General features: G+C 45.0%; 1 protein-coding gene across 1 annotated transcript in view; it reads right to left on the minus strand.

The window, feature by feature from the left end:
- LOC144727246 (ATP-binding cassette sub-family C member 2-like) overlaps nt 1-24,893 on the minus strand; it is a 70,851-nt gene extending 45,958 nt beyond the window's left edge. The window contains exons 1-5 of the mRNA XM_078605934.1: nt 24,451-24,893; nt 11,908-12,000; nt 7,506-7,679; nt 3,951-4,085; nt 2,463-2,600 (exon numbers count right to left, since the gene is read on the minus strand). Coding sequence (XP_078462060.1) covers nt 2,463-2,600; nt 3,951-4,085; nt 7,506-7,679; nt 11,908-11,949 — 489 coding nt within the window. The 5' untranslated portion in view covers nt 11,950-12,000; nt 24,451-24,893. The remainder of the gene's footprint in view (nt 1-2,462; nt 2,601-3,950; nt 4,086-7,505; nt 7,680-11,907; nt 12,001-24,450) is intronic.
- Nucleotides 24,894-25,498: the final 605 nt, after the last annotated feature.

The raw sequence follows: 25,498 nt of genomic DNA on the forward strand, positions 1-25,498 counted from the left end.
TATATTTACAGAGTGGTTTCCAGAGAAGGATCAAGACAGCCAGGGCTGTCAGTACGAATGAACATCACACATTGACAACGGTAATGATGATGATGATGACGATGTAATGAACCACGACAGCTTGATTACTGGGTAATGAATGCGTTTGACATTGAGCCACTGTGTCATGTCACTGGGTTCGTTGCAATCTCATCAGAGAAACAGACCCGCCAAATTAGCAAAAAGAACATTGTCACAACATCCATGTTCTCATAGAAAACACAAAAAAAATTATAGGTAAAATGTTTTCAGAAATACAAAAAAAAGAATTCAATATATTTTGCTTTACTTGTTCAAGTTACCAGTTAAAGTCAACCAAAAAGTATCCCAGCTCACCTTCAATAACCTCCCTAGGCGCATGCACTGTGATGTGTGTTTTTCTACAGTTGTAACTCTCCAACAATGTATTAGTCTCGCAGCACTGGCTTCCAGTTTTGCACAGGATTGAATTCCTATTGCTAACCAACAAAGCTCTGAACCACCTTGCCCCAGCCTACATCGGAGACATGCTGCACCCATGAGTTCCCTCAAGGCCTCATGCAGATCTCCTCTGCGTTCCCAGGGCACAGAGGCGTTGGTCGATGTGGCCCACAGACTCTGGAAATCTCTTCCACGAGATCTCACGATTTCCCCGAGCCCGTGCACATTTTCCATGGCCCGTGTTACATTGTATTCGTGCAGTGCCCTTTGTTCAACCTTCAATGTATTGAGCAAATGAGTTTGTGGTATTTAATTTCATTAATATACCAATTCTTAGTTTTAGTTTCCTGAGTCAGCGTCATGCTGAGTGTGTGTTGTGTCTTGTACGATGCTTTGAGATCTTCGATGACAGGTGCTTTACACGTTGTATAACACTGGTCAACACTTTTTCTGGCATAAGATATTCCAACGGATTTAAGGTAATTGTGGGGTGCTGATTCCAAATCTGGCATCAGTTTTTGTCTATCACATCAGGTTTTTGAGATATCAAATATTGCATTTTCAATAAAAACGGCAGAAGAAAAATAATAAATAAATAAATGTGGATATCTACATACAATTATGTTATAAACACACTATCCTAAAAATACAGCACCATATTTTAACACGAAAGCATTCACTGACTCGCAACAACTTGCAATCATAAGTGACAGAGTTAATTTCAGGTAAAATCAATGAAAATGGGGTATGCCGATAGCATAAAAATGAGATGTGATAGAGCAAATCTGAGATCAGATTTGGAATCAGCACCCTGAAATTAGTCTAAAACAGCTGCAAAAGTCCAGGCCAGAAAAAAATACATTTTTTGTTGTTGACCAGTGATTATTATAATTATGAGTCAACTTGTTGTACGCGATTTTGGGTTTTGTTTTTATGAATCTTGAGCCCAGCTCTGTGAATAGTAATCAATGTTCATTCATTCATCACGCGCGTGACCCCTTGCTGTGACAGCGTTCTCATCAACCGCTCTTGGCTGCCGTACACTGGCGTCTCCAGTGATTTGTTTGGACCACGGATCACGGGGAAGAGGGGGGGGTGGCGGAGGGGGGTGACCACGGGGAGTGGCGCTGTTCCATTGAGGGGGGGGGGGTCGCAGTCCTCACTCCGAACGTCGACCGCCAAACCGAAGTGAGAGCGCAATTTGCTGCAGGAGTTTGCGCATCAAGACGGGGCGAGGACGTACACAACGATCGCTAGGAGACCGGTCGCAGATGCTACGGTGACATAATAATTACAACAGAAAAATAATCATCATAGTTGATCAGTTACACTTTAAAAGAGAATTACATACTTGTCAACCTCTGATCAGTGCCTACCTTATTACAGACCAATTCAAAACGTATTCGTCGCCCCGTGCCCTTATAAACCTCAACGTTCATCCTACAAAGTGCCATCGCAAGGGAGAAACACAACAACCATTGAAACGTCTGTGCGCCGTATGGACCTGAAAACTCAATTTCCCTGTACAAGAACACGGGGTGAACCGTACGGGTTGACGGCTATGCGATTGACACGTGGACGGCGCCTAGTCCTCAACGCGTTGGACAGCTCCTTTTATTCGCCGCGATGTCGACTGTAAAGGCGCTAGAGGCCAACCGAAATTCGGTTTCGGTTTCGGCGCCGAAAGTTGGCAAATGGCCTCTTCGGTAACTTCGGTTATATACCTTTCTGTAGTTAAACTTTCGGTTTCGGCTGAAAGTATAGTTAAACTTTTGGTTTCGGCTTCGGTTTCGGCTGAAAGTATAGTTAAACTTTCGGTTTCGGCCGAAAGTGTAGTTAAACTTTCGGTTTCAGCTTCGGTTTCGGCCAAAAGTAATCTTTTTAACTTTCGGTCTGGTTTTGGTTTCGGCCGAAACCAGAAATTCAGTTTCGGTCGGCCTCTAAAAGACGCGGAGACCGCGACGCTCGCTGACGAAGACGACGACGGCACCGCCGCTACTCACGCCGTCGATCGCTTTGCGGATGAGCGTCTGGAAGGGAAGGATCTCGCACAGCACGGAGAAGAGCCAGAAGAGGAAGAGCACGCCGGACGTCTTCAACCCGGCTCGCCGTCCGCTCTCGTTGATCAGCAACACCAGCAGCTGTGGATACAAAGACAACGATACCACAACCACCCCCACATTGCCGCCGCACCTCCGATTAGCACGGTTGGCGATGTACGGTGCGAAAGAAGTTCAACGTACACAAGCACAACCTCGACAGACTGTTGCGGCAAGTGCTGTTCGCGAGCACGGTTGAAGTCCCCCTCTCCCACCCCGCCGTGTGTGCAGGGGACTCGCTAAACCCTCGATCAGTGGGTCACTGCAGCCTGCAACCCCTTTGGTTCTCAGAAAGGGACATCTGGCACCCCCAGGGGGTGGGTGCACCCCAGGTTAAGGACCACTGCCTTAAATTTCGATTTAAAACTTTCGTGACTGCAGGGATTCATCTTCTTGGTTCTTTCGGTAATGTCACGTAGAAGGGAAGTAATAAAATAATAAAAATAAAACATAATAAAATAAAATAATTCTCACGACGTCTCGGCTACAACGCAAGCAGCCGTCTGCTTGCGTTGTAGCCGAAACGTCGTGAGAATTATTAAATAGCACCCCAGCTTCACAAAGCCCTCCAAGAGACAGAGTTTTGGGGCAAGTGCTGTGAGCGAGTAGCACCTATGAAGGCCGGCACGGTACAAGCTATACATCCCTTGCGGCCGAATGCGTCACCTGTTGTTTGACAACTAACCCACGGTATCCTGATAGGATTTAAGACCCGGTGAAAAAAAAGGTGAGATTGAAAGGCACGTTGCTTAAAGGAACAGGGTTCCCAGTTTCAAATACATTTACAATCAGATCCTCCCGTTTAGATATAAATATATAATTGAAACTCATAATGCACACAGTATTTGCTCATTCTCAATGCAATGAGCCAGCGCCAACAATTTCTCAAGCTCTGCAGTCCTCTATTTATGAAGGTCTTATCAGCTAATAAATTAGTGTTGACATGTGGGAGGAAACCGGAGCACCCGGGGTAAACCCACGCGTGCGAGGGGGAAACACTCTATCCCATACAGATGGAACGGGCAGAGTCCAACATTTTGCCGTAACGCATTCTCCTGGCAAATCAGCCATGGTAGGCCCCCTCCTCAACGCCCACAGGAAGGGAGTTTCACAACATTTGTGCGGTCCACCAACACTCGCTGCTGCCTCCATGGTGCTGGATTGCTGACAGCCACGTGCAGAATAGCCACCACCGCCCCTGGCGATTCCCACGATGGAAGTAGCCAATAGTAGCTTGGCAGGATGTGATCATAGCAAATCTTAAATATTCACATCGAGACCCATGTTTGAGACTGCTGACGAAAGGTGATTTAGTATCGCAAGCCCTTGGCCTTGGGATTCACTAGGGCGGGGAGGGACGGGGGCGAATGCTTCGTATCGCGACATCCTTACCCATGTGGCAATATACAACGAGGGGTTGACATAGAGGACGACGGGGTTGGTGGCCGCGGCTGTCGATCCGGAGTCTTCAGCGATCGTGACAGCCAACCTGGCCACTGCCGTGGCCAACAGCAGCGCTGTGAACGCCTGCTCGCGCCACGCACGAAAGACAGAGAACACAAAGGTCACCACCTCCCGTCGCAGCCTCGACCAGAAACCTCGGGGCAGGCGCTCCTGGAAAGCAGCCGTGAAGACCGGCACGGCACACGAGGGAGCGGAGTGGCCACCTCCCCACGCCCGGCTGCCTTTGTCTCCCCACAATTATTGATGTTTACACACAGCACCAGGTTTTCATTTAAGGCTGAGTCAACGATAGGGGAGGCCCAAGACCGGTTAAAAGTATTCGCCACTGCCGTCGGTCGGGAGCGGTAATCAAACTCGGGTGTCTGAGTTCGCAATGCGGTGTGCTCACCACGACATCGCCGACTACACGCACGCAAAAGACAAAGATCCCCCGTATAGCATAACCAGACTGTTGGGGCAAGTGCTGTTAGCGAGTAGCGCCTACGAAGGCCGGCACGGCACACGTGGGGGTGGGTGGCCAATACCACGCCCGACCGCTTTTGTCTCCCTGCCGGCGATGTTTACACGCCTCAACAGGTACTCATTTGAGGCTGAGTTGACCGAGGGGAGGCCCATGACCGCTTCAGATAATCGTCACTGGCATTGGCCGTGAGAGGGAATCGAACTCGACTCGTTGCGTTCATAGCGCAGCGCGCTAACCGCTGTGCCACCGCTCGCCACCACCGCCACAAGTTTAGACATTTTGGAAACAATTGGTGAAAACTTAATAAAAAACGATCGCTAACAGATGGCATTTGTATTTTTTTTATTTAATTGTATTTGATACAATTATTGTACCGTAACCATGTCACCTTGTGTTTAAATTATGAAATATAATTGCCTGATTGGTTTTGGTTTTATTTTATTTCATTCACGAAATTACGAAGGTGGCCCCACTGCTAAATAAACGACGCCATGTGGGGCCATGATTAGCCAGGTCGAGGTCATCGTGGGTTGGAGATAACTGGAAATGAGTCAGCACTAAAATGGTTACTGAATACATTTGTTCTCCATGATGGGTCAACCTGATATAATGTGCCGGCTTTCACGACCAATATGATTACGATTTATTTTCGGTTCAATCGTCGTTTTGTGTATAATGTCAGTTTTCTTTTTTACTAAAACCCTCCACAATCCTCTCGAGCTGATCAAATCATATTGTCACGTGGGGTAAACATGGCAATTTACTTGGATTTTACAGCACAACCGGCAGAATGTTAAAAGCGAGCAAATACTTTTGACAATATCGCTCAGCATTCCTCCAGCTGCACTGACAAACCAAATGAATTGGCGTATTTGGCTACGTGACAACTCGATTTAATCGGCTCTGTCAGATGGTCGAGGGTTATAGTTCAACAATTCACATAGTACCTACATGACGATCAAATCCAAAATAAACTAAGTATCAACCAATTGCTAATCCGGATTGAGCAATCAGACCTGTGCAATCGCTGCGTCGAATCACACCAACTCCGAATTGGGTTCAAAGCACAATGTGATGGGATCTCAATTGATCCGAACAGCGCATCCCTCATGAAGTACATTACACGAAATTATTAACTAATAACGTCGCTGTGAACAGCATAGCCATTAAAGTTATTGTTTGTAAACATTTTGGCCAACATATGCACGTATGTATGTTGAACTTTTTTCGCACCGTTCGTAGCGAACCGTGCTAATCAGAGGTGCGGGGGAAGGACAACAACCCCTGACATCACCATCCTTTTCGACACAAAACAACACAACCCCGTGTTTTGTGCCTGTTGGCACTCATAAGTAAGCCATACGCCATTACGCAATTGTAGGTTGCTCAACACAAACATCACGGGGGGACCTATTTAACATGGATGCAATCCTTCATGCATTCGTGGGGCAGCTGGTCGATCAGCGCAAGCGAGCAGCTGGGCCCGTAGACTCTTGCATGAATGAACTGTGAAGGTTCTCGCATTATGGATATATATTCTGCGTGCGCACATTGTCTACTGCCATTGCACGGCGCCTTGTGCGAGGCGCAATATCGAATGATATATAACGACGGCGAGGACCAGAGATTGAGAAAGAAAAACAACTAGGGCGGATTGATAAATCTGGCTCAGCAAATGTATGTTTCTGTTCTCCCATTGTGTATGGCAGCATGTTAGGAGCCAAAATGGCAGTGTCGAGGTCAGCTAGACACAAGAGGGCTTCAAAAGAGAGTTTGCAGAGCATTGCTCTTCCTCCGTTGAAGGAGCGCAGTCTACACGCGGTTTACGATATGGTCCGTAGTTTGGTTGCACGCCCACAATCGCACTGTGGCCCGTGTCTTTAATTTTCCATTCATGAAGGAGATGCACGCAGCTGCCTGTTGATGTTCTGATGTGGTTAAAACTATAAACTAATTTGTATTTTACCAGGTAAGGCACACTGAGCTATATAGCTCTTGATTTAAAGCTTTCGTGACTGCAGGGATTCATATTATTGGTTCTTTCGGTAAAGTCACGTAGAAGGGAAATAATAGTTGTATTATTATTTTATTATTTCCCTTCTACGTAACTTTACCGAAAGAACTAAGAATATGTAGCTCTTATTCAGAATCGACCTGGCTACATGTAATGATAGCGCAACGAAGTAGCTTATTAGCATGTAGAAATGTATAGCAGCCAAATACTCGAAGCACATGATTATCAATGTGGAGGGAAAAATCGGAGGACCTGGAAAAAAATCCACGCGACCACGGGGAGAACATGCAAACTCCAAATATACAGGTGTCAGGGTGGGGGTCGAACCCACGACCTCCTGCATGCCAGGCGGGTTTTCCCTCCATATTTAGAAACGTGCGTTTAGAGGATTTGACTGCTATTAACTTCCACATGATAAGCCACTTTGTTGGGCTATCATTTTTGGCAAGGTCGCTTCTGAAAAAGAGCTATATAGTTCAGTGGACCTTATTTGGTTAGATAAAAAAAATTGTTTAGTATAGTACGTGTCTTTGCACCACCTGGAACACAGGTAATGCGGTCATCTGAGCGAAACGGAGAGTCGTAAATTTTAATCCAGTTTGTTCTCCTATAACGCGGTAGTTGCGTTCCTGAAGAACATCGCGCTATGGGAAAATCACGTTATAATAAACAATATATTATTGGGTAAAAGCACAGTCTGCGATAACACATAATATTTGTATGCTGGCCAAACAAAGACTGAGGCACGTGCATAGCATCTTAGAGCATCCAGCAGCATCCCGCCTTGTGCGATGCTATGCCGAGGCATCCGCACAACCACTTATTCCTACTCGCACAACGTAGCTCCGTTCACTCGCTCGCGTTATATCCAATTTGCATGCTCGTTATAACAAAAATGCGTTCCCTGATACGTTCATCATCGCGTGATATCCCATTCGCGTTGTGAAAACACGCGGCGTGATAACAGAACGGACCGAACGATCGAGCGAACGCCCGCTTGGCCCACCTGCTTGGCAGCGTACTTTCCCGAAACGGGCAAACGTTTGGACGGGTGCCGGAAGAGGTGGCTCAACAGGAAGGGGGCGCAGATCCACAGGAACCCCAGCGGCACCCAGACGAGCACCGTCTGCTCGAAGCACACCGGCAGGTCGGGCTGCGACCGCTCCAGGTAAGAGTCGTTCTGCGAAAGCATTGGTGAAATAAAATAAAAACTTAATCATACAATATACAAGGGTAGACCATGATCGTGACTAAAGATGATGCGCTTTATAACATCTGGTACTGACGCAGAACGCCTATAACAAAGAGTGGTGGCTCTCAACCGGCGGAGGGTGGGTAAACAGACCTCTGGGGGGTTATTGGCAAAGTCCCAGGGGTACGCGAGGTGATTTATGAATGTGTGATATTATATCATACGTGAGCATCATTGGTGAATAATAATTTCGTATAAATCTGCCAAGATAAAATAACTACGATACAATATGGCAATCTAAAACAATATAAAAGACATTTCTAAACTCATTGATCTTAAAAAATGCGGTTTCCAAGAGTAACCAGCGAGCTCAAACAATTTACATCACGCATACAGAGCGTCCGTTGTTGTTTGTTTGTATTCGCTTGCAGTTACCAGCCAGTTAGGACATATCTCACAAAATGGACAATTGGTTAAAATATTGATGGTCATTATTCATACATCTGTAGTGACACAGCGCCGACTGCTGTCCAACAGTAGCAACTGCAGAGGACAGTTAGCGCACACGCTGCCGTCCAGCATATACACGGCTGTGTGCCGGCAGGGCGGAGGAACTGGGGCAAGGGTCACGGAAGACCTCATCGGGAGGCCCCTGGAACCCGCTAGTGGGTTCTAGAAGGGAGGCGCGTCCAGGGCGGAGCCAGGCCGCGCCGAGAAGAATAAAAGCAGTGGAGAGCGAGAGCTCCAGGCTGCCGGTTCTCGTCGTCGCTGCCGCCTTCGCCCGATAATTGTGCGGCTGGACAGTTGTTGGCTGTCTGGGTCGACGCCGTCGGTGCAACGTGGTCAGGGTTGTGTCTTGGCCGGGCTGTACGGCAACGTGATCGTGAGAGAGGAGGCTGGAGTTGGTGTAACGGAAATAAAGATTATGTAGATGCTCACCCCGAGCCCTCATTACTTTGATAGTGGCATTGTCTTTGAGCCTTTTGGCGTCCTCTGGTCGAGCACCAATTGGGTCGAGGCTCAAAAGAAAGCCGTCCCTTGGTGTGGACCAATCAGTTTCAAGGACAATGCATATATTATCATCGTGTGTGTTTTTGTTTGCATCTGACTGCAGGTATTGTGGTTAATGCAGTGACATGAATCCTCGTAAAAAAAGGTTTAAGTTTTGTTGCCAGAAAAAAGGGGAAAACCCCTATTGTTATATTTTGGTACTGGCAAAGGAGGGCTAATGATGATGAGATAAGTCAGATGTGTTTGTCGTGTAGAAGTATCTCTGCGAGTGACGGAGGCTCTCGAACCATTTTGGTCAAAGACAACAAAAAATTGCTCTTCTTCTTTTAAAGGTTGCCGACAGTAACAGTTATCTATATTTCACAGTAATCCTGCAATGCGGAAAGACACCACAGGGGTCGCGATACCCACAGATTGCAATACTCACCCTCGCCACAAGCAGGCAGCAGTCAAGAGGTCACGGTTTCAAATCGAACCTCCGTTATGTTTTCACTTAATAAACCATTATTTGTTTTACTTCCTAATTTTTTGCAGTGTTTATCAGCCTGACAATATTCCATGTAAAACTGATAAAAGTATTAACACTTGATGTGTTATTGTACATTACAAATATATTTTACTGCATCAACGGCTCCATGTGACTGGGAGCAATGTTAGTTTCAGCGTTATTCGCTCTGCCAAAGCTTTTATGCAACACAGACACGTTACAACACAGTATCACATGCTGTGTCATGTGTAGGTCTCCACTATGAAATGTAAGTTAATATTTTTAATATAACAAGAATCCTGTGCTGTGATAAGACACCCCAGGGCTCACGATTAGCACAGAATGCAATACTCAAACCTCGCCAAAAGCGATCGGCAGTCACGAGGTCTGTGGGTTAAAATCCAACCTCCGTTAGCATTTTTTTGGTAATTTGCTACAATGTTTATCAGCACGATAACAGCATGACAACATTGCATTAGATATGCTGACAGTGTGTACACGAGGTGTGTCTTTGTTTAGCAAGTGCCCAATGCATCGAGGGCAGGGGTCGGCAACCCGCAGGCTCCCGAGTGGCACGCGGCTCTTAAAGGAACTGCTTCGTGACCGTTGTTCATTATGGACTCACCGCCGTCTCGTATTCACCGTGTGTGGAGGCTCTTGAAATATTGAGGTTTTAAATTTCGATTTAAAGCTTTCGTGACTGCAGGGATTCATCTTCTTGGTTCTTTCGGTAAAGTCACTTAGAATGGAAATAATAAAATAATAAAAATAAACATAATAAAATAATTCTCACGACGTTTCGGCCACAACGCAAGCAGCCGTCGTCAGGTGTCTTCTCGACAGACCTGTTCTCCACCTGAGGATGGCTGCTTGCGTTGTGGCCGAAACGTCGCGAGAATTATTTAATCATGTTTTATTTGTATTCTTTTATTATTTCCATCCTATTGAGGTTTTGTTTTTGTTGTTGGCCGAATTCGAAAAAGAACGGCCCTCCTCGATATGCCAATATTTCAAGAGCAGCACAATGGCCGCTGGCTGATACGAGGCGGCGGTGGTCCTTAATAAATAACGTCACGAGAAAGCGGTCCCTCAAAGAGGACGCAAGCCGCAGGTTTGCCGACCACCCACTTGGTCTTCCAGCTGCTGTCTCCTGCGGGCTCTTACTGTTTCACGTGGGCAGCTTGTGTTTCACAAAGTCAACGTGGCTTACGCCCATGCGTGATCCAAAAAGACCTGCCGCCACCGCACATTACCAATTGTGGGGCGCTCACTTCTTCAATGCCAGCGTCTATCGCCACCTGTTCTGTAATTCATTACCCACAAGGGCGATGACAATGGAGAACTCGTGAAAATTGGTATTGTTAATTCTACACTCAGGATATGATGTGTGTGTGTTGATAAAAGGCCGGATTGCTGCCAATACTTATCAGATGATTTGTCAATTTTGTAACAGAAAATCTTGGATTTCTACCAACTTATGAATGAGGCTCTTCATTTTTTTATTGTCTATATTGCCTGCACCTTAAGTTCATAATTGTTTAACCAAGTAAAAACTCAAAAGACCAGTTTAGTTTCATTTGCAAGAGTGACCCTGGGACATTTGTCTGCTTAGGAAGAGAGCGATCATTGCTATGCAGGTGATCCTGATTGGGTAATTTGTGAGTAAATTTGGACCCTGACACTTAGTCTTGGTAATCATTAAACTGCAGCTTGTGCAGTATTGTTTCTCCTAACTTGTCAACATAAAGGCCATCGTATAATATTGTTGGTGTTGTTGTTATTCTTGTTAAAAGACTGAGTGATTATGATTACACATCCTTTTTGTAAAAAAATGCTGTTGGAAGTAACAGCGGTCACACATCATGGTGAATGAGTAATTTTCAGGATTGTCTATTTGCCACTGGCAGACGTTCAAATGAGACTTTATCCATTAAAATGGTGTGTCATGATATTTTATAGATAAATAACCTGTCTATTAACATGGCAATACACAATCGGCTACGGCTGTCAGCTGTTGAGCTGCATTTTGAGATCAGACGTTGCGGACTCCCAAAAACCAATGTGGGTTCCTACACATATAAATGGTGATCAAGGTGGAAATATTGAGTGTTTGCCGGTAGTCCAGGCAATACGAGCAACTTCATGATGACAACCAAAGCGTCTGTTGAAAATTGGAAGAAAATTAAATTACGCCCAATATTTAAAATCTAACTTTATCCACAAACAAGGGCATTGGCCCCACCATGTAACAAATCTCTGCATGCAGCCTTCTGCTGTCTCTATATTGAGGGCAATTTTGTCTTTGCACAAATATTCTTTCTGGTTGCAAGAGTTTTCAATTAATTTTGGTAGACTTGATTATGTTGTACAACCTGTAAACAAGCGTTTTTCTTTAAATAAATATTCCACAATCAGAACGTTTTTCCAGTAGATTATATTGAAAAAAATGTCTTCTATGGGTGCTAAGCACCCTTTTAATGCAATGTACAGTATTGATCTAAAACATTACTTTGTTAGCACCCTTACTGAATTCTAATAACATTGACTATATAGAAAACCACTGCAGTCTACGCTCCTTCAACGGAGAAACGGCAAAACGACACGAACTTCCTACGAAAGCCCTCTCGTGGCTAGCAGACCTCAAAACTTTGCTATTTAGCTCCTGAACATATTGCTAAACGCAAAAATAAAAGTAGTAATATTATCATCGGTACTTACCCAAAACTCTGAGCCACAGTACGAGTCGAGGACACCAGACATCTTTGTAATTCTTCAAGTTTCAAGCTATAGTACAAAATAAATAAATAACGCCTGCACACACACAAGCGCACAAACACAAGGACACATTAGATCAGTCATGATTGCCGTCTGGATAAAATAAAACATTGTTTAACGTCTCACATCATAAAATAAAAAAATGTATACTGTAAAGATCATTGACTCAAATTGCTAGTCCTGACACTATAAGAACAAGAGCTATACTGTCATATTATTTGGGCCGTCCGGTAAAAGTTACGTCAAAATATAACAAAAAAACTACGATGTGTTGCGATCGAAACGTCGTAGTTTTTTGTTATATTTTTTGACCATATCTTCGTGACTTTACCGAAAGACCCAAAGAATATGCTTGACCATACTTTACCACGATGGTCATTGTTGGTTAGTATTTAATTATAAATATCAAATGTCATTCAGCCTATGCAACTAAAATTCATTCTTGGTGTGATTATTGTGGCTGTGATTGAAGATGTCATAGCTTTTCACCCATTCATATTTCATTGTAACTACCCATTGCTATGGTGATAGAGTAATAATAACGCGCTGACACACGTTTGTGCTTGACCTGTAACCAACGTTGTCGCCGTTCACACCTAACGTGACAATAGTGCAACACATGCGTCAATCTTGACTTAAAACTTTCGTGACTGCAGGAATTCATAGTCCTGGTTCTTTCAGTAAAGTCACGTGGATAGACAATAAAAATAAGACCACTTGTGTTGCGATCGAAACGTCGTGGTTTTTTATTTTATTTTTATTTGCTATCTACGTGACTTTACCGAAAGAACCAAGAGATACATGCGGCAATCGTTTTGTGAGTGTTTGTGCGGCTATATTTTCCTTGATCTCTTTTGACTACATCTATACTACTACTACACACACAAAGATGTGCACTGCGTGTACACATTCCCTGGACCTTATCCATACCACCAAACGCAAAATAATAATGTAAAAATAAACAATTCACGCGCATAATTCATGAATCAAATGCATTTGTTAGATAGAGAACTTGGAGGCGCAGAGGCAGAGGTCAAAGTCCCTCAAATGCCAGGTTGAAGAGGTGAGAGGCTGAACCAGGTGAACGCCTGAACCAGGTGAGAGCCTGGACCAGGTAAGAGTCTGAACAGGTGAGAGCCTGAACCAGGTGATAGCCTGAACTAGGTGAGAGCCTCAATCAGATGAGAGCCTGCACCAGGTGAGATCTTGAGCAGGTGAAACAGGTGAGATCCTGGACAGGTGAGTGCCTGAACCAGGTGAGAGCCTTGAGCTGCTGCTTGACGCTGGTTGGTGCTTGACTGCTGCTGCTGCGCGTGTGTGCAGCGGGAGAGAGCGGCAGATGATCGGTGCAGCTACGGAGAAGCGCCGCTCGGCCAGGACGGCGCTGGATCTGTGCACGATGAGCGGCCTGTTTTAGACGTGCTGCGTACGACGTGGCGCTTTGCCGTGGTCGGTTGAGTGAGAAGGGTGGAGATGTCTGGCAGGAGACACTGAAAGAAAGCTCTGTGGTACCGGATAGCTGTTTTGTACCCCTATCCGTGATTTTATGGGGAGCCAATACTAAGTTTGTAGCTCAGCCATGGAAGCCGTCTGGCCCTGCCTAATGCCGAGGGCAGCACAAGACAGGCTGCTTTGGATCTGCCGTACTTTGGAGCCACTGTAGTTAGGTGGGTTTTTTTATTCCCAAGTAAGGATGATGATGAAGATGATGATGCAATAATCAAGGCGAGTGTCTGCAATGCTACAAGTCAGAACATTTGCTGTGAACATTGGGCGGATGTGCCACGAGGCCTTGAGAATTGGGGAATGCGTGACTTCATTGTACGCGTGTCGACACGTCTTTGGCACCGCACGTCGTGAACCGTGCTAATCGGAGGTGCGGGGAGGTGGGGGGAGGAAAAATCGAAGGTGCGGGATGTTGTTGTCCAGTGAGAATGTGAGTCCGAAGGTCATACCAAAGATTTTCAGAAGATTTGAAAGACTGACAGTGGAACCTGTGATGGGAATATTCTGAGGGTGAAACAAGAGGTGATTTTAATGCGTAGGCTTTCGCGACCAATGTTATTCAATTATTTTTTTTTGTAAATGTTGTGGTTTCACGCTTCAACACACCGGTGGGCTAAAGTAGTGAACTATTTGTCTTTTGTCAACGTGACACTTTTTTGCTGATTGGCCGTGTCGGGTGGTGGAGGGTTACGACACATTTATAAATAACGCGATCTAACCCAAAAACGTTGATTATGAAGAGGTGATTTAACCAAAACCTTGTGCTGTAAGGCTGAGGTACAATCAGTTAAGATCGACAGGGCATGATCGGAGGTTAGAGTTGAGCTATGACTATCGATGAGGCGACCAAGTGGGGAGATGTGGACGACAAAAAATAAAAGGGCCCAGGACTGATTCTCTGAGGGGGACACCTGCAGTGGATATGACGACTGAGTGTTGAGGGCCTGCCAACCTTGACGGAGGACATTTTGTCAGAGTGATGCAAATTGAGCCAATGGAGAGCTGAGGCAACGATAGAGAAATAGGTCGGATTCTAGGAAATTCGAATAAAATATTGTGGCTTGACCGTGTCAACAGGCGGCAAATGTGTCGAGCAACGGTGGAAGAAGCAGAGGCGATAGGGGCGAGGATGTCGTCAACGATCTTGACTAGCGCAGCCTCGGTAGAGTCGAGCTGGGCGGTAGACAGACTGAAGGGGTCGGAGAGATCGGGGTGTGATGTGATGCGATTCGTGATTCTGGCATTCGTGGAGTTTGGAGATGTTGATACGTTTGGTACGTTGGTGTCAACCATCGCTGGTGTCAACCTCCTTTTGTTCCTCTCTGATAACATAACCCCTTCCCAGGGCCGGATTAAGATTGTGTAGGCCCCTGGGCTACAGGTACTGTGAGGCCCCCAGTAATATTTTCAAAAGGAAAACAAAGTTAAAGAAAAAGTGTTCTTACAAGGCTAACAACAAATAAAATTCAGCATTCACAAATGAAATAATCTCTGGAGGTTCTCCAGCTGGCGGAGTTCCCTGGGCTGCAGCCCCGAAAGCCCCGTGCCTTAATCCGGCCCTGCCTCTTCCCCATTGCCCATGTCTACCTCTCCCTCGCCCCTCCACTCCATCCCGTCCCCTTCCCACGCCCCCGCCCTTTCGTCACCCCATATGAACATCTCGCCACGGTGGAGAGATGTTAACTACCTCGCCGGTCGACAGAAGGTCGTGGGTTTCGATCACGATGCCGGTATATGTAGAGGTTTCATATTCTCCCCGTGGTCGCGTGGATTTTTCTCCGGGTCCTCCGAATCAACGTGCGTTTAGAGTGTTTGGCTGCTATAAATTTCCACGTGATAAGCCACTTCGTTGAGCTATCATTTGTGGCCAGGTCGCTTCTGAAAAAGAGCTACATAGCTCAGTTGGGCCTTACCTGGTAAAATAAACAAAAAATAGTTGATCGTTTTTACTTGTATATGCCCTCACTTATGGTCACTCATTCCTCGGCCCTTTCACACCCTTGACATCTATATCACTTAATTGTGCAATGCGCCTTGAGCTTAGGGGCTTGATAAATAAATAAAGATAAGATAACAGGTCAGTAATGTTCTTAGTATTTAAGGGTCAGAGCCAGGTTTCTTGACTCGAGGTGCCACTTGTATTACTGTAAGTGGCAGAGGGAAAAGACCAAAAATAGAAAGAGACATTAGCAGTATGGGACCCCATTATTGTTAATTTTTGAACTCAATCCTTGAAGGCCATGGCTGGTAGGTGAACGACCAAAGAGGTTTTTGTTGTGGAGTTTTCTATTAGATTGAGAACATCTTGGGGTGTCGCAAGGGAGGAGGAGAGTATCGAATGGGGAGCGAAAGAAAGAATGTCGAGGGGTTGATCACGACAAGCCGAGAGAGATATCCTCATGGCGGAGGCCATGCTGGTAAATGTCTCGTATAAAAAAAAAGATGGAATTAATGAGCGAGCAGTCGGCTAGGTGATCGCACCAAATCGTTAGAAGTTTGTGATGGAGAAGGGCATCATGTGTGGGCCAGAAGTGATGCAGGTGGTTAGCAAGAGTGTATTGTTAACACATCGGCACGTTTTGCTTTCGTGACAAACCTTAAGAATTGGCTGTGTCGGGTGGTGGCGGGTTTAACGAGACGTTTATATTCATAATATAGGTTTTCGGGTCAGATCGCGTTATTTATAAATGTGTCGTAACCCTCCACCACCCGACACGGCCAAACAGTAAAAAATGTGTCACGTTTTCAAAGGACGAATTAATTGACTTCTTTAGCCCACCGGTGTGCTGAAGAGAGCATCAACAGCATTTTAAAATTTGAGTACGGCGTGTCGCTGGTAATTACTATGAGCTTCATCGGGCAAGAATGGTGAAGCTCTCCTGTTGCTTCTGGTATTAAGCTTCACCATTCTTGCCCGATGAAGCTGATTGTAATTATCAGCGAAACGTCGTACTCAAATTTTTAAATGCTGTTGATTCTCTCTTCAGCACACCGGTGGGCTAAAGAAGTCAATTAATTTGTCCTTTGAAAACGTGACACATTTTTACTGTTTGGCCGTGTTGCGTGGTGAAGGGTTACGACACATTTATAAATAACGCGATCTGACCCAAAAACCTATATTATGAATAATATTGGTCGCGAAAGTCTACGTGTTAAATTGAGACGTTTATCTGTACGCGATCTAACCCCAAAAAAACTCTATTATGGATGAAGAGTGTATGCGTTCGTTTATGTTTCAATGAGTTTGTTGGCGGCTTTAAAGGTGAGACGATACGTAATGTGGTCAGTTTCAAGTCCGGAGCACAACTAAATGGTTTCCAGTCAGCATCTGCTCCACTTTGACTCAACAGCTGCTGCCAATGACATGTCTAAGGTTGAGGTCGACTTAGTCGGCACAGATTGTGCCATCAGATGCGGCGAAGCAAAGGAGGAGGTTTCGTTTGCTTCTTCGATGCGGTAAAGTTGAAATAACTGGACGTGTGGCCATTTTGTCATTTCGACCACCAACTTAAACAGTTGAAACAAAAGTGGCCATCCCAACAGGCTGTGGTGTAACTGAGACACAAAAGCAGACCGGATTCGTTTTCATTAGGAGCCATCAGTACACTACATTATTATTCACTGCTGCCATTCGCCTCTAAGAGCCCCACATATGTAGAGGACTCACCGTTATGCTATGGGGACCCATTAGCTTGCCCAAAAACAACAATAATTCACATTTGGACTTTAATTGACCTTGTCGACAAGTTTTACACCATTCTAAGGTTTATTCAGTCTACTGAGACTTGATAATAAAAAAGGTCAACATTGACCGTTGATTTGGTTCCGTTGAATCCAGGAGCCGTCTGACCAAGTCTCGGTCACGAGGAGTCAAATCTGCCTTTGGAACACGGAGTGGCCAATCGTCACCAGGCTGGGTGCTGCTATACGGCAACGGACTGTGAAGCTTCGTGTTCAGCCGCTCGTGATGTTCGTCTTCCGACTGCATCGACGTCACGAGAACTGATTTTGACGCACCAGCAGCAGCAACGGTGTACCGCCAATACGTTCATATGCATGTTTCCGTTATGATGTTTTTTCTTGTAATGCTTGTTTTCTCATGACTGCAGTTCTTCTTCAGTCCCCTTGCACTCAGACCTAAATGACGCCTCAGCTATGATACTCTCCAACTTGCGTCCCACGGACAGCCATGCACACGGTTGTTTTGAGTCGCATATTTAGCGTTGATTTATACTTCATTTAGAAGTTGTAGCCCAATTTTGAAGCTTTGATATCAACATTCCATTCTACTTTTTTTTAAGTAACACAACTGCAGTAATCCACACCATTGTTAAATAACACTTCATCGAATGGCTAAACAACACCATGTCACCATACCCTCCCATTTTGAGTTCTACCTACCTTGCAAGAATTTTACTTGAATACCCATCTCATTCACGGATGACATGTCACAATGTTTTGCGCAGTGGCAAATGTTAGACGTGCCCACTAATGGTGAATAAAGTCGCTAATATTCGTGAATACAAACATTACATCCACTTTATAAAATATAAATATATTTCAGTAGGACCCCTGTATATAGCACAATCCTCGATGTAGCGGGGTGAAGGGGGTTACAGAAACTCCGCAGACAGAAGTCCCAAACGCTTTGCTCCTGAGTTCAGTGCCGGATTAAGCTAAGTGCGGGGCCTGTAACATATGTTATAAAGGGGCCCTAAATAAATAAAAAACAGATAAATATTAAAAACATACATTTTTAACTTGCATAGTAAAGTAATTGTATTTTTTAATTTGCTATACAGCCAGATAATACGACAAATCGCTAACCTTAAACACCCAGTGGTCCATACAAGTTGAAGGCGGTATAGTACTATAGTAATAGAGCAAGTGCAGAATCACTGAACCGGAATTGATAGCTTGAAAGCATTTAGCGCGGGGCCCCAGTAGCAAAAGTAGCATATGCAGCTACTTTTGCTACTGGGATAATCCGGCACTGCCTGAGTTGAGACGAAGGCGTTGGGGGGAGATTGGGCTCGCTGCTGCCCCAACGGGTGGGGAAAGGGGGGAAAATAAAAACTTAAGAAAGAAACCGGAGGGAGCAGGGGCGTGGGGGGGGACATTGAAAAATATTTCTACTGTCATCGATCACCAAAACAGCTTGACGGAAATGGTCAGTTTCATGGCTCTGCCACCTGGTGGTAAAAGTCGCCAATATTCGCGAAAACAAACATTACATTCACGTAAAAAAATATTGTTTTTATGGTATTTCAGTAGGAGCCCGGTACGGATCACAATCCGCGACGGAGGGAGGGGATTACAGAAACCCGGCGGACAGAAGTCCCACACAACGTGCTCCTGAGTTCCGAGGAAGGGGTGGATGGGCGACGGGGGGGGGGGAGATTTGGGACAGCGAGCGGGGTGTTTGTACTTTTAGATGGGGAAGGGGGAAGGTGAGGGGGGGAATACTTTAAAAAGTGGAGGAAGACGGGGTGGGTGGGAAAACATTAAAACATATTTCTACCAGCACCGATGGCCAAAGCAGCTTGACAGAAACATTCAGTTTTATGACTGTCACCTAGTGACTGTAAAGTTGTATGGCTGTTTAACCGCGTGCTTGGCAATGTTATCACTAAGTCCAGAGTACAAAATCACTTTGGGCTTCGTGGAAACAAACGAAAAGATGTCAAATACGAATGCCGCTTTGGAATCTCTGTGCGTGTGTGGGTGTGGGTAAAAAGGGTTACAAGCATGCGGTGATTTGATAGTGCACTGTAATTGCCAAAGAAAGGCATTGTAATATTCATGTTTATTACGGGCTACATTTCTATAGGGTTACGGCAATACAGCATTAACTCCTCTTTACTGTGGTAATGTGGGGGGGGGGGGTCCCATACATTGGATCCTATAATCCGCAAGGTTTTTCTGCGTTTTGACTCCTCTTGTACGCCGCCGAGTAAACAACGCGTCACTTGCGAGAGTGCTGGCAAGCCAGAGCGTTGATTTTCCCTTGGTTTCTGCAGGCCACCACTTATTTAGAAGGTCACCTCTTATCTCACCTGAATACTATTCAGCTGAGAGCACTGAATGAATGCCTCTCCTTCACTTAAAATAAACGTATCTCTTTGTAGATCCACGCGTGGTGTCCTTTCGGAGCACAGGTGTGTTTACGTAAGGCATTTGATTTCTCCATTAAAATACACAGCAAGGACAAAAAAACACGCACATGCACACAGTAAAATAAAAACACGTTTTAGATTAACTCCACGACATTTATCTACCCCCCTCTTGTAAGTTTCAGGAATTTCAAACATTTGAAAGTCCCTTTGACTTGCAAAGTCCATTTGATCAGTTTCTTTAGAGCAGCGGCTCCCAACCTTGTTTCGCCGACTGCCACGTGCTACGAAATATTTTAATTTGAACATTTCCTTTGTGAGGATATAAACACATTTCTGCGGAGGGAGCTGGTAGGAACGTTGGGTTGATCGGTCAATGGCCAGGGTCAACGGCGACGTGGTGTATTCCGCAAATATGGCCGACTGTGAGGGCGGGCACAAGCCGTCGTGAGTAGGTTAAACGTTGAGTTTTATAAGGGCACCACGGGGTGACCAGCTCCTCCCCACCCAGCCCCACCCCTCCCACCCCCCCACCCAGCCCCACCCTCCCCACCCAGCCCCACCCTCCCCACCCTCCCCTCTCCATCCAGCCCCACCCCTTCCATTTTTGGATGCACGACGGACGGACACAATAATCCCCTGTGGGCTGGTGTAACCAGGAGGTTCCTACCAGTATAATGTTCTTCTTCTTTTCCGCTACTCCCCTGTAGAAGGGCCACCGCGCTGCTCTAGACCTCTGTGACTCTAATGAAACGATAACTTCTAAAGTTGATTATGGGTAACCCACTGTGAGAGGGTTACCCATAATGCAATTCGCGAGCAACAGTTTATAATTTTACTTTTAATATAATTGGGCTTATTCAGTAATCCATATGATTATTGAAGGGGTTGTCTCTTCCTCAATATCTGTTATTCATCAGGAAATAAATTAAACTGTAATTCTAATCATGGCCCATGGTGTATAGAGCAGTCTCCATCTCTTATCCACCCTATCTTTCTGCTATAAATAAGGGCCATTTTTCAAAACGTTGCTTAGTCTGTATGTTTTAATAACGTCACGCGGTTATTCAGTTTATTGTTTTTTCACGGGTTGGTTGAGTTGTTTCATTGCGTGTTTGCACCACTGCCAATGCTAAACTAAAACGTAAACTTTTTTTTATTTTACCAGGTAAGGCCCACTGAGTTAACTATCTCCTTTTCAGAAGTGACCTGACAAGAAATTATAGCTCAACAAAGTGGCTTATCGTGTAGAAATGTATTGCAGCCATATACTCTAAACGCGTGTTTCTTAATGTGGAGGGAAAAATTGGAGGACCCGGAGAAAAATACACGTGACCACGGAAAGAACATTCAAACTTCAAATGTACAGGTGTCAGGGTCGGGGTGGAATCCACGGCCTCCTGCATACCGGGCGAGGTAGTTAACATCTCACCACCGCGTCGCCCCAGGTGTCATCGGCCATTTAACGAGTTCTTACATGTGGGAGGAAACCGGAGCAGCACCCGGAGAAAATGCACTCAAGCGAGGGGGCAACACGCTATCCCATACAGACGTAGTAACTAATCGCCACGTTTTGTTTACGTGACAAACCTTACTAATTGGCTTTTTTCAGAAGCGACCTGGTAACGAGGCCACTTGTCACGTGGAAATGTTTCGCAGCCAAATACTCTAAACGCATGTTTAATACATGTGGAGGGAAACCCCGGAGAAAAATCCATCCGACCAAGGGGAGAGCATGCAAACTCCAAATATAAAGGTGTCAGGGTCGGGATGGTGCCCATGACCTCCTGCCAGAGGTCGCAACCGGGTACCCGGTACGGGTACCCGTTTGCGACCCTGGTGCGGCCGGGTACGGGTACGGGTAGGCCGTGCTTCTCTTGTGAGTAACCGTTTGTCACTCATTTCGGGTAGGGTACGGGTAGGGAACGGGTACCCGTACCCGGCCGGGTACGGGTAAGGGTACCCATTTGCGACCCTGGTGCGGCCGGGTACGGGTACGGGTAAGGAATCAAAACCCGTTTGCGACCTCTGCCTCCTGCAGACCAGGCGAGGTAGCTAACATCTCGCCACCGCGGCGCACCTTGCAGTATCACCAAACAATGCGTGTCGTTTAGAATTATTAGAATGTAGTATCAATGCCCAGGGCACATCGGGCCAAACTAAGACACCCATAGGACTTTACTGAAAGAACCAAAGAGTATGGATTCCTGCAGTCACGAAAGCTTCAAATCAAGATTCTTAAGGTTCATTACCAATGGCTGAGGCTTTGGAGGTTCTGGAGTGGGTTATGTGGGTTGTCATGATATGGAGATACAATTCTACGATATTTAAACTTTGCAAGCCCACTGGATATCAATAAAGATTCGTTCATGAAGCCATCCATATATATAGACACATACACAATTTCAACCGAGAAGATGGGTACAAACTGAGCAATCATCGGAATGACGTTATTAACCAGTTTAAGTCATAACTGGCTGTGATGTTCCCATCCTACCACCTTCCGATGTTAGTTGTGCTTTACGCCAATTTCACAGGCTTCACACCAACACAGCCACTTCGCGCGCCGACTACCCCTCGGTTGCGGCTCTGCGATTTTCAATTAACATGCTCATCTCTCATTAACATGCAAATTTTCACCTGGCAGCCCTTTGATTGGTGGACAACCAACCACGGGTTGGCTGCCCACCACTTGCATGAACATTGGCTGCTGACATTTGGGCTACGACAATTGCAAACCCTTTGGAAGCCAACCCCCCTTTTCCTAAAGACGACCGATTGTGTTGCGATCGAAACGTCGTAGTTTTTTGTTATTTTCTTTGAACCTATCTACGTGACTTTACCGAAAAACCCAAATAATATAATTCTACGATATTTCGCAATTTGAGGTCCACCATAATTGCAGAGTCAGATGAGCAATAATATTATTTTATAATGATCATCCTGGCACGTTCTAATATGTTTAAAAATTGTATTTTCTGACAAATTATGGTATTAATGAAATAACCAAAGCACAGTAAATTAAGTTGCAAACAAACAGCAAAATAATGTACTCTTTTTCCGTGGTAACTGACTGCAGTGCGTGTTCTGAGAGTTCATCAATTGAACCTCATAGCGGGACCCCAGCATAAACATTATACATTTTAATGTAAACAAAAACGTAGCTTTTTTCACCATTGGATTTGAAAGATGGTGGCAAGTGTTGTCATGTTAAACTATGCCTTTAAAACTGAAAACTACTTACCTGCAGTACCTCTATTTAAATACACTATCGAAAAAATTATTTACACTCCTCTGTCAATTATTGTGTTTCTCAGTTGTGGCTTTGTGAACACACTTTGTAAACGGTACATAAAATAGTTCGCGTTTTCAATGCGCTGTTCATATTGTAACACGCGTTTATACCAATGTTACTCTCCTCTTATCCGCATTGATACGAGTGGTATGTAGGGACGATGGTTTAACGAAAATAACCTATCTGCACAGATGAATACGGACAAGAGAAGTATTATCAAACAGGAGGAATTAGGTGCAACGCATCTCATCTGTTAAATATCTGCAGGTAATAGGATTGCCATCGATTGATCCTGGCTGCAGACATTGGTAGGTCACAAATAATAGTCACAAATAATGATGAAGATAAGAGAGCAGTTTCACTGTGTTATGACAACAGAATGATCCGTGCCAGGTGGGTCGCGGCGTTTATGTGCGCGGTGGGACGGAGTCGCCAAAAACGCATTAATTAATTACGATTTTGACTTCCGTTTATTCGGGACCCCGGGTCTCACCATGAAGTTCATTTTCGGACGTTAATTATTTACTTGTCATTTACCACCTCATCAACAGCTGCGTGCATGCCAAGATTTGGAGATGACAAAAATTGCGATGACGACAATAATCACGGCAGGCTCGCGCTGAGAGAGCGAAACGCAGTTGAAGGGTGTGTTCCCACGAGCTTAATTTTACTGGAAGTGCAGCGAAGCACAACCAAAAACAATGCTATTAAAATAGCCTGCGAAATACAATTACAAAATTACGGGAAACGAATATTGCGATAATCATATTCTTGGTTCTTTCGGTAAAGTCACGTCGAAGGGAAATAATAAAATAAAATAAATATACAACTATTAATTTATATTCTTTGTTATTTTATTATTTCCCTTCTACGTGACTTTACCGAAAGAACCAATAATATGAATCCCTGCAGTCACGAAAGCTTTAAATAAAAATTGCGATAATCGTTAACCAGTTTTGTAAAATGGACTACGGTATATTGTACCGTCAAACAGTCTGTCGTGACAAATGGACAACTCGAAAATGGTGAAAACAATGTTTTCATGAAAAGTTTAGGACACCAGGTCAAATACATATTTCAACTTGCCATGTATTGAATTAAAAAACTGGAAATAATATACTTGAAAATATGTTAAAAGGCTGGCTGCAAAAACTCTTTCACAACATAACCGCTAGAGTAACTTGCACACTAATAATTAACATAACGTGTAACAGAGTGCACACATTCAGAAAGGTACGAGTCCTGACAAAATATGTACAAAGACCCACCGTATAGCATTAACAGACTGTAGGAGCAAGTGCTGTTAGCGAGCACCTATTAAGGTCGGCACGGCACACGAGAGGGTGGGTGGCCAACACCACGCCCGGCCGCCTTTGTCTCCCGAGTGGCGATGTTTACACGTCGCACCAGGTATTCAGTTGAGGCTGAGTCGACCTAGGGGAGGCCCAATATCGTTTCAGATAATCGTCACCGGTGTTGGCCGTGAGCAGGAATAGAACCCGGGTCGCCAGGTTCGTAGCGCAGCGCGCTAACCGCTACACCACCGCTATACACACGCACATTCATACATACCGTGAATATAGGCTTCGGTAAAGATGCACAAAGTCGTTTCTTGATGTAACGTGATTATCTCCAGCGAACAATCTAAAATCGTCGGAAACGTCGAGTCCCGTTAAGGTACAAACTCGAATGTTCAACAACGCGCACTGAGTCTGAGCTTTATGCAGACTGACTGGTTATCAGGTTTAACTTTGAACTTAAACGCCGTGACTCATGGGACAAGGTTAAAAAGAAATGCGCAGAAGCTTCCTCACGTTTGTTAGCGAGCTCATCCACATTTCCCTTAAAATATTTGCGACACTTGCCACGCAAAAAAATGAATCACTGCTGATTTGTTAACGTTGATGTATTCAGATGCTGTTGTGCTTGTTATGATGTTAATGGTATTGCCGGTGATGGTTTTGACTATGCTCGTGAGGTAAGAATAGGAAATAGGAGGGTCTCATGTGAGTTGTTGAATGGTTACATGAGATGAACTTTGCTCTGTTTTGTAAGAGTGATAGTATATGAACGCGTCAAGTCATGCTGAGTCATGTGATAGATGTATGGTTAACTACCTCGCCTGGTATACAGAAGGTCGTGGGTTAGATCCCGACCCTGACGCCTTCTTTATATTCCGAGTTTGCGTGTCTCTCTCCCCGTGGTCGCGTGGATTTTTCTCCGGATCATCCGGTTTTTCCATCCACATTTATAATAATCAACGTGCGTTCAGAGTATTTGGCTGCTATAAATTCCCACGTGATGAGCCAACTTCGTTGCGCTATCATTTGTGGCCAGGTCGCTTCTGAAAAAAGAGCTACATAGCTCAGTGGGGCCTTACCTGGGAAAAATAGAAAAAGTTGTCAAGTTGTATAGTTTTTAGTATACACAGTGCTGAGAGGCATAGAAGACAGCAGCTCCTCCCCATGCAGCTCCTGATGATGTGGCAGTTTTTAAAAGATGAAGAGCCTCTGCATTGTACTGAAACAGCCCACCCTGTTGATGGGTCATGGACACATTGCTCACCTGCACCTCCGATTAGCACGGTCGGCTACGTACTGTGCGAAAGAAGTTCAACATA

The sequence above is a fragment of the Lampetra planeri genome, chromosome 25 (genome assembly GCF_965212315.1).
Source record: "Lampetra planeri chromosome 25, kcLamPlan1.2.h2, whole genome shotgun sequence".
Taxonomy (NCBI): Eukaryota; Metazoa; Chordata; class Hyperoartia; order Petromyzontiformes; family Petromyzontidae; genus Lampetra; species Lampetra planeri.